General features: G+C 44.5%; 1 protein-coding gene and 1 pseudogene across 2 annotated transcripts; both read right to left on the bottom strand.

Moving 5' to 3' along the window:
• Positions 1–10,360, bottom strand: part of LOC132390183 (zinc finger protein 721-like) — a 641,047-nt pseudogene continuing 630,687 nt past the window's right edge.
• LOC132390192 (oocyte zinc finger protein XlCOF26-like) lies at positions 2,024–10,300 on the bottom strand. 2 transcript variants are annotated; one of them, XM_059962806.1, is made up of 2 exons: positions 9,674–10,300; positions 2,024–2,420 (listed from the first exon to the last, which is right to left on the bottom strand). In XM_059962806.1, the coding sequence occupies exons 1-2, from the start codon at positions 9,737–9,739 to the stop codon at positions 2,169–2,171; spliced, it is 318 nt and encodes a 105-aa protein (XP_059818789.1). In that variant the 5' UTR covers positions 9,740–10,300; the 3' UTR covers positions 2,024–2,168. The 2 variants fall into 2 exon arrangements, 1 of the variants encoding a protein (XP_059818789.1); XR_009510816.1 differs by lacking the exon at positions 2,024–2,420 and adding an exon at positions 2,429–2,867.

Genomic DNA, 10,360 nt, shown 5'->3' with positions numbered 1-10,360 from the left:
TCTACTTGTAATATAGTAACTTAAGCAAGATAAACAAAAGTTAACAGTGTTATGTGTATATATGTGTTTAAATAAAACTCCCAAACTATTGAGCTCGGGGGAAACAAGGCTTGGAGTCTTGGGATGGTAAAATATGAAAGTTCAGTTCAACCACAGAATAGGTGATGAGAGAGATATTTGAAATCCAGGGTAAATGTTGAGAGAAGGCAATTATGTTGAATTCCACAGATTCCATGGTGGTAAAACCACACAACAGTCGCTGTCGATTTTGTCGTCATTCCAAACCCTCATAAGATTTATCACCGAAAGTGACTTGTCACAAGCGGTATCGTCTTCAAGTGAATTACCACACCACACCCAGGGAACGGTTAACACATCAGTGGTCTTCATAGGACACCCCAAATAAGATCCACTCCTATGGATCAAACACGGTGACAACTACAAATTTGATGTATGGTGAATTGATAATTAACCCGACCTTGTGGGCATAGGAAAGTTCCAAACCTCTATTTGGCCTCTAGTTCCCAGGTGTCGATCCTTCCATTTTTCCTCCTTCGTCTCTGTCTGACTCTGATTGTCTGTGTCCTTGGTTAAAACGAAACAAGCTGCAAGGGATGTAAACAAGCTGCAAGTCAGACTGATACACCTTCGTAATCTCTCTCGCTCTCTCTTAAAATGACAGTCCGCAGCAAACGAAACCCAGGGATTCATAACTATGGCCACTCCCCATTGTGAACTGACTGGTGAGACAGCAGTTGGGACGACTGAGTGAATCCCTTCCCACAGACTGAGCAAGTGAACGGCTTCTCCCCAGTGTGAACTCGCTGATGTCTCTGTAGGTTGGATGATCCAGCGAATCTCTTCCCACATTTTGAGCAGGCGAATGGCCGTTCCCCTGTGTGAACTCGCTGGTGTTTCAGTAGTTGGAATGACAGAGTGAATTGTTTCCCACAGACTGAGCAAGTGAATGGCTTCTCCCCAGTGTGAATTCGCTGGTGTGCCTGTAGGGTGGAAGATTGAGTGAATCTCTTCCCACATTCTGAGCATGTGAATGGCTTCTCCCCAGTGTGAACTCGCTGATGTACCAGTAGGCAGGATGAATCCGTGAATCCCTTCCCACATTCTGAGCAGGTGAACGACTTCTCCCCAGTGTGAACTCGCTGATGTTTCTGCCGGGTGGATGAATCAGTGAATCCCTTTCCACAGACTGAGCAGGTGAACGGCTTCTCCCCAGTGTGAACTCGCTGATGAACCTTCAGATGGGATGACTGAGTGAATCCCTTCCCACATTCTGAGCAGGTGAAGGGCCTCTCCCCAGTGTGAACTCGCTGATGAATCAGTAGGCTGGATGACTGAGTGAATCCCTTCCCACATTCTGAGCAGGTGAACGGCTTCTCCCTAGTGTGAACTCGCTGATGTACCAGTAGGCAGGATGAATCCGTGAATCCCTTCCCACATTCTGAGCAGGTGAACGACTTCTCCCCAGTGTGAACTCGCTGATGTTTCTGCCGGGTGGATGAATCAGTGAATCCCTTTCCACAGACTGAGCAGGTGAACGGCTTCTCCCCAGTGTGAACTCGCTGATGAACCTTCAGATGGGATGACCGAGTGAATCCCTTCCCACATTCTGAGCAGGTGAATGGCCTCTCCCCGGTGTGAACTAGCTGATGATTCTGTAGGTTGCATAAGTGAGTGAAGCTCTTCCCACAGTCTGAGCAGGTGAACGGCTTCTCCCCAGTGTGAACTCGCTGGTGTCTCTGCAGGTGGGATGACTGAGTGAATCCCTTCCCACATTCTGAGCAGGTGAATGGCTTCTCCCCAGTGTGAACTCGCTGATGATTCTGTAGGTTGGATAACTCAGAGAATCTCTTCCCACATTCTGAGCAGGTGAACGGCTTCTCCCCAGTGTGAACTCGCTGATGACTCAGCAGGTGGGATGATTTAATGAATCTCTTCCCACAGACTGAGCAAGTGAATGGCCGCTCCCTGATGTGAACTCGCTGGTGAGCCATTAAGTCAGAAGACTGAGTGAATCTTTTTCCCAGAAATTCAGCAGATGACCAGCTTCTGCCAGGTGTGAACTGACTGGTGTGTCCACAGGTGGGAAAACTGATTGAATCCTTTCTCACCCACAGAACAGGTGAGTGGCCTTGCCCAGTGTGAACTTGCTAATGTACCTTCAGTTGAGATGACCGAGTGAATCCATTCCCACTGTCTGAGAAGGTGAATGGCCTTTCTCCTGTGTAAAATGACAGACATGCCAGTTGGTCAGTTAACCGAGTGAATCCGTCCCCACAGTCTGAGCAGGAAGGATGGTCGATTGAATCCCTTGCTCCACTTCTTAAATATCTAGACAGAGACAGCAAAACTGGCGTGTCATGTTTGAGCTTCCAGGAGACAAATTCCTTCTCGTTTTTAACCTGTAAAAAGATTTGCAAAATCCATCAATGGGTGTAGGACAACATTTCAGATGAGATTACTTGAGTTGCCAAGGTTTGATCTGGTATCACACTGTGACAGTGAGGTTCAAAACAAGCTGGACAGAGATATCATCTCCTGACTGGGCAGAGTGCTGGTATCTGGAATGACCATCAATTCTCTGATGCTCTTCCTGTCTCTATAAGAATGGAGCTTTTGGCCATCTCCAATTTGAACCCTCGCTCAGTTTGACTCTCTCCATTGGTATTATTCCCTCCTCCTGCTGAGCTGCATGGGTGCCTGGCCCCACAGTAACTGAAACAGTCTCACACAAATAGTCTTTCTTGACGTGCAACTGGGATTTTCTTTTATGTATTATTAACTTAACATGCCACAGTTTTAACACCATATAAAAAATTCCTGCTGAGATGAATGGTTGGTCCGCACGTCTGTTAAAAAGGATTTAGAGTGAATTTTTGTATTATTTCAGGTTCTTGTCAGTCATAGAAAATTACAACACAGAAACAGGCACTTTGGGCCATCTAGTTTATGCCAAACTATTTAAATTGCCCACTCCCATACCCTTACCATCCAGGTACCTACATGAACCTCTTAAATGTTGAAATCGATCTCGCATGCACCAGTCGTGCTGGCTGCTCATTCCACACCCAGATGACTGTCTGTGTGAAGAAGTTTCCCCTCATGTTCCACATAATATTTCACCTTTCACCCTTAACCCATGGCCTCTGGTTGTAGTCCCACCCAATCTCAGTGGAGAAAGCCAGCTTGCATTTACTCTATCTATGCCCCTCTATCACAATCAAATCTCCCCTCAATCTTCTGCATTCCAAGGAATAAAGTCTGGACCTGTTCAATCTTTCCTTATAACCCAAGTCCTCCAGACCTGGCAACTTTATTGTGAATTTTCTCTGAACTCTCTGAACCTCTTTTACAGCTTTCCTGTAGGCAGGTGACCAAAACTACACATAATACTCTAAATTAGGCCTCACCAATGTCTTCTACAAGTGAACATAAAATCCATCTATTGTTGTCAGTACTTTGGTTCATGAAGGCCATTGGGCTGAAATCTTTTTTTCCGTCTCTATCTGACTGTGATACCAATTTCAGTTAATTAAGGACCTGTACTCCCAGGTCCCTTTCTTCTACAACACTCCTCCGTGCCCAACCAGTAAATGTGGAAGACCTCCCTTGGTAGGTCATACCAAAGTGCAACAACTCACACTGGTCTGCATTAAATTCCATTTTCCATTTCTCAAACCATTTTCCCAGCTGGTCCAAATCACACTGCAAGCCATGATAGTCTTCCTCACTGTCCACTACACCATCAATCTTGGTGTCATCCACAAACCTGATGATCCAGTTAACCACACTATCATCCAGATTACTGATATAGATGACAAACAACATCAGATCCAGCACTGATTGCTGTGGCTACCACTAGTCACAGGCCTCCAGTCAGAGAGGCTTCTCCCAAAGACGGTGTCTCATCCAATTTACTGTCTCATCTTGAACGGTGAGTGACCGAACCTTCTTGACAAACCTCCCATATGAGACTTTGTCAAGTGCCTTGCTAATGTGGACAACATCTGCTGCTTTGCCTTCATCCATTTCCCTGATAACTTCCTCGAGAGACTCTATAAGATTGGTTAGACATGACCTACCATGCATGCTGTCTATCCTTAATCAGTCCACATCTATCCAAATACTTATATATCGGGTTCCTGCACATAACATTCCAAGACCTTTCCCACTACTGATGTCAAGCTCACCAATGTGCAATTTCTTAGTTTATTTTTAGAGCCTTCCTTGAACAGCAGAACAATATCGGCTGTCCTCCGATCCTCCAGTACCTCACCTGCCACTTAAGATTATTTAAATATCTGTGCTTGTGCCCGGACAGTTTTAGCACTTGTCCTCCGCAGGATCCTAGGGAACAACTTATCAGGCCCTGGGATTGATCCACACGAATTTACCTGAAGACAGCAAACCCCTCCACCTCTGTAATCTGTACAGGGTCCATGAAGTTGATGCTGCTTTGCCTCACTTCTACAGAATCTGTGTCCATCTCCTGAGTAAATATGGATGCAAAAAAAATCTCCCACATCGATTTTGTCTCCTCATATGGATTATCATTCTGATCCTGCAGAGGATTAATTTTTTTCCCTTGCAATCTTTTTGCTCTTAACATATCTGCAGAATCCCTGAGGATTCTCCTTCACCTTGTCTGCTGGGGCAACCTCATGCCTTCTTTTATTTCTTTCATATGTGTTCACTTGAATTTCCTGTATTTTATAAGTACTCCAGTTGTTCCTATCTGCCTGTACCTGGTATGCATCTCCTTTTTATTTATCTGGGAGAGGAAAGCCAAAGGGGTGATAGATCTGCATGGTGGGAGGTGGGGGTAAGGAGGGTTAAACTAAAGTTGCAGGGGGAATGGGAGCCTGAATAACAGAACAGATAGTGGAGAGAGTTTGTGGAGACAGATGTTGTTCAGTCCTCAAAGTCAGGAATGAAAACGTTCAGCATGGTGCAGTGAATATGCCGAGCCCTGTATATTTCAATACAAGGAGCAGCGGAGGAAAGGCGGATGTGTTCAGGACATGATCAACACCCGGAATCAACACTAGAATCTGGCAACTGTGGATTGGGACAGGCTGCCTTATTTCAAAGGTTTGCCTGGTAAATGAGAGGCCTTCAAAGCAAAATTTTGAAAGTACAAAGCAGGTATCTCCTTGCCAGAATAAAAGGTAAAGATAGAAAATGTAGGGAACTTTGGTTTGCAAGAGATATTGAGACCCTGGTGAAGCACAAAATGGAGTTGCATAACAGGGATCGACAGGCAGTTTCTTATGGAGTATAAGAAATGCAAGAGAACACATAAAAGATAAATCAGGATGGCTAAAAGATGGCATGAGGTTGCCGTCAATGAAAAGATGAAGGATAATCCTCAGGGATTCTAGAGATAGATTAAGAGCAAAAGGATTTCAAGACACAAAGTTGGTCCTCTGGAAGACCGGAATGGCAATCCATGTGTGGAACCAAAGCAGATGGGGGAGATCTTAAATAATTTTTCATCTCTACTTACTCAGGAGATGGACAAAGATTCTATGGGAGTGTGGAAAAGCCGCATTAAAATCATGGACCCTGCACAGGTTAAGGAAGAGAAGTTAATTGGCTGTTCAACATAGAAATCTACAGCATATTCCAGGCCATTCAGCCTAAGATGTTGTGACAGCCATGTAACTTTCTCTAGAATCTGCCTAGAATTCCCCTCTAGTGTTCTGTGCTATAAGAAATAAATCAGGATGGCTAAAAGAAGATGCCGAGCGCATCATTGGAGCCTCCCTGCCCTCTATTGTGGACCTGTACTCTTCCAGGTTGAAGAAGAGGGCGGGGAACATCATAAAGGACTCCTCCCATCCTGCGCACGGACTGTTTGAACTGCTTCCGTCTGGTAGGCACTTCAGATCCCTCCAGACTAAGACTAATAAGCACTGGAGAAGTTTTTTCCTTACTGCTGTCACTTTGCTGAACAGTTGACTGCCAGCTAACTGTGGGCTAACTATTACTTGGGTTGCACTACCTGTATGTATAATCTATATTTTCATTTATATTTATCATTATTATTGTTATGAGCAGAGAGCCAACATCTGCTGGAAGTAAATTCCTTGTGTGTGTACAGGTACTTGGCGATTAAAGTCTGATTCTGATTCTGAGGTTGCCCTCACAGAAAAGATGAAGGATAATCCTAAGGGATTCTAGCGATAGATTAAGAGCAAAAGTATTGCAAGGGAGAAAGTTGGTCGTCTGAAAGACCAGCGTGGCAATCCATGTGTGGAAACAAAGCAGAGAGGGAGATCCTCATTTTCTTTCATCTCTGTTTACTCAGCAAATGGGATACAAAGTCAATGGAAGTGTGGAAAAGCAGCATTAACATCGTGGACCCCATACACACTAAAGTAGAGGAGGTGTTTCCCAACCTGAGGCAGATTAGGGTGGATAAATCTCCAGGGTATGGCCAGGAGCTCCCTCAGACCCTGTGGGAGGCAAGAGCAGAAATTGTAGGGGCCCCAGTAGAGATAATTAAGTCACCTTTAGTGATGGGGGTGGTAATAGAGGATCGGCGAATAACCGAAGTTGCTTTGCTCCTTCACATAGAACAGAGATATCTACAGCACATTACAGGCTCTTTGGCCCACAGTCCTGTGCCGACCATGTAACCTACTCTAGAAACTGCCTAGAATTTCCCTCGTGCACAGCCCTCTATTTTTCTATGCTCCATGTACCTATCCAAGAGGTTGTTAAAAGACCCCATTGTATCTGCTTTGTCAACCACTGCTGGCATACATTCCACGCACCGACCACTATCTGTGTAAAAAAAAAACCTTACCCCTGACATTGCCTCGGTATCTATTTCCAAGCACCTTAAAACTATGCCCCCTCATGTTAACCATTTCAGCCCTGGGAAAAAAACCTCTGGTTATCCACACGATCAATGCCCCTCATCATCATATGCACCTAAAAAAGGCTCCAAACATACACAAAGAAATTATACATTGGATGGACGACTTGTTAGAAGTATAGAATACCATGAGAGTATAGATAGGGCAAATGCAAGCAAGAGCTGAGTGATCAATATATCCCAAGGAAGTGAAAACATTGAGGACACAACAGTGGCTGGAATGAGAAGCCAGAGCCAACATAAAAGTCAAACAGAGGGCAAACAAAAGAGCAAAAACTATTTGGAAGCTTTTAGAACCTAACAGAAGATGACAACAAAAAAGTCAGATGAGCTCAGTGTGTGGAATTGTGATTTGTAGTCATTAATGGATCTCAGTAGCACCCAACAGTCTGAGGCTTTTAGAGGAACGAAATATCCGGGGCTTCAATTTCTCTTGAAAATCAAGGTTCCCTAGACCAGTTACCTTTCAACTTTTACTTTGGCAGGCACATGCAAGCTCTATATCCTCAAAATTTCACTTCTGAAGGCCTCCCACTTAAAAATACTCCATTGCCAGGAAACAGCCTGTCCCAAACCACACTTGTCAGATCCTTTCTGATACCATCAAAATTGACTGTTCTCCAATTTAGAATCTCAACCCGTGGTCCAGACCTCTCTTTTTCCATCTTTACTTTGAATCTCATGGTATGATGTTTACTAAATTCTGTCAGCAGCCCTGGATCATTTCCTAACAGCTTATTGCACACTTCTCCGTCGGGAATTCTACGTACTATGGGCACATTTGACAAACTTTACTCCATCTAGTCCTTTTACAGTATGGGAGTCCCAGTCAATATATGGAAAGTTAAAATCACTTACTGAATTATCCTTTGTTCCTTGGCATGGTCTGTGATCTCTCTACAAATTTGTTCCTCTAAATCCCTCAGACTGTTGGGTGTAAACAAGTCCCAATAATGGCTACAATATCACAATCCCCTGTCCTGAGCTCATCTGGCTTTCTTACGAGGCTTCTTGCATTGTGATATACACAGCTCAGCACATTCATCGCACCAGGCTCAACCATTTGATTGCTGACTCTGCCAGCAATTATTCTGACTGGTGTCAAGAAAACAAACTCTCCCGCACTGTCACCAAAACAAAGGAGCTGATTGTGGACGACAGGAGGAATGGAGACAGGCTGATATCATTGGATCTGCGGTTGATACTGACATCATTGGATCTGCGGTTGAGAAGGTGAACAGCTTTAAGTTCCTCAGCATAAACGTCAGCAGGCATCTCAGATTGTCTGTACATACCGGCTGTGTTGTGAAAAGAGCACAGCAGCACCTCTTCCACCTCAGATGGCTGAAGAAGTTCGGGATGGGGCGAAATCCTAGGAATTTTCGACAGGGAAACAATTGACAGCACCCTGACTGGCTGCATCACTGCCTGGTATGGGAACTGTACTTCCCTTAATCACAGGAACCTGCAGAGAGTGGTGTGGACAGCCCAGCGCATCCGTAGTTCTGAACTTTCTGCCATTCAATACATTTACACAGACACTTGTGTAAAAAGGGCCCAAAAGATATTGGGAACCAAGTTCACCACAACCACAAACTGTTCGTGCTGCTACCATCCAGGAAACGGTAACACAGCAAAAGAACCAACAGGCCCTGGGACGTCATCTTCCACCAGGCCATCAGACTGATTAATTCATGCAGATACAATTGCATTTCGATGTTATATTGACTGTCTATGTACAAACTATCTATTATAAATTACTATAAATTACACATTGCAGATTTAGAAGGAGATGTAATGTAGTTTTCTCCATCTCATGTTTATGAAGTATTTATGTAATAAAGTCAATTCAATTCGATTCACCCTCTCCACTATCTGTTCTGTCATTCTGGCTCTCATTCCCCCTACAACTTATTTTAATCATATTGCCCCCCGACACCACGCTACATCTAGCAAGCCTAAGATATTAGTCGCCTTTTGTTCTGTCCCCATAACTAACGAATCCCCTATCACCCCTTTGATTTTCCTCTGCCAGTTAATTCTCCCCACAACACTTTCTAAAGTGGTCTACCTGTTGTTGTGGGGGATGGCCACAAGATTATTCAATGATGACCATTTAACCGCATTCCCCTTCCTGACTCTCACACAGTTTCCTGTGCCCTGCACCTTAGGTGCAACTCACCTCACTTCATGTCACATCCATCACCACATCCAACTGCCGGATGATGTGGAATTCATCTGCCTCAAGTTCCAACACCTTAAAGTGCAGGGTTACAAGCTGCAGCTGGATGTACATCTTGTCAGTGAAGGCATCAGGGACACTGGATGTCTCCCCTCCTTCCCTCTAATATCTCCTCTAATTTGGAATAACCAGTGTGCACATAAATCTTGTACTGTGCATTTTGTTGCCAGTGACAATGTGCACAGTGAGTTTTATACAGAGAGGTGTTCATCTTATGAGCTAGCAAATCACTGTCAATAGGAACTTTGATCTCCTCTGGGTTCAGTCCAGTTCATCTGCACTCTCACACGATCTATGTAGCAGGCTTGTAACCGAACATGAAGGATTTTCTCAACAAAGCTTTTGCATACTGTCCATATGTGGTTTGCTTGCTAAATTATGTTTAAAAAGTCAGATTTCCAAATATAACTCCACTTCTTCCAACTTGCAAATTCTCCAGCAACTTTTCATCACCAACAATGCACACAGGTATCACCAGTTTCTGTATTCTACATAAATATTTTCCCTGAAGTCTCCCCCAAGTGACTTACAGTGATGGCAATGCCAATGAATATGAAGTGAAGGGCAGTAGTCTGTCTCATTGGAGTCCGGCACATTTGTGATGTGAAAGTTACTTGTTGCCCAGGACAAAGGTGTTTGATATCATTATGTACCCAAAGAGAATGGGACAAAACATATTCTCACCGGTAGAAAAGTCCAGAACAAGAACACACACAAAATGCTGGAGGAACTCAGCAGGTCTGGCAGCATCTGTGGAAAAGTTCATCCAGCAATTTGTGTTGCTTGGATTTCCAGCATCTGCAGATGTTCTCTTGTTTGTGATTGAGGAAAGAACAAAGGTGATCTTCTCAACTGCTGATGTAAAAGATTTTGTTCCCTTTCTCCGAGTTCCTAATCCTTGCATTTAGATAGCTGGAGCTCAGCTCTGTCTGAGAGATCCATCGGTTCCCATTCCCTCATCAGCCGGAAGCTCCCCGGGGCCCGTGTACGGATCGTGGGGCTGAGAGAGAGGAGATTGAGCAGGACAGTCCAGGGATTGCGGGTAACGGTGTCCGGATTTCACAGGAATCGTCCCTCAGTCGCTGTTTATTTAAAAAAGTAGAGAATCGCTCTTAGCTGCACCCGGTATTTGCAAGGCCTTCTGTGTACTGTGCGCATGCGTGATACTTGGGGACGTCATCAACCCTGACGCTTGCGCATTTGTTCGGTGCTTCAGA

Source organism: Hypanus sabinus, unplaced genomic scaffold (assembly GCF_030144855.1).
Source record: "Hypanus sabinus isolate sHypSab1 unplaced genomic scaffold, sHypSab1.hap1 scaffold_80, whole genome shotgun sequence".
NCBI lineage: Eukaryota > Metazoa > Chordata > Chondrichthyes > Myliobatiformes > Dasyatidae > Hypanus > Hypanus sabinus.
The sequence above is the reverse complement of the archived record's forward strand: the minus strand, read 5'-3'. Positions and strand labels throughout refer to the sequence as shown.

Coding starts and splice junctions, on each gene's coding strand:
- LOC132390192 (XM_059962806.1), bottom strand. CDS start 9,739: ATGTGCCGGACTCCAATGAGACAGACTACTGCCCTTCACTTCATATTC. Junction 2,421..9,673: donor TCATTGGCATTGCCATCACT/GTAAGTCACTTG, acceptor ATCTTTTTACAG/GTTAAAAACGAGAAGGAATT.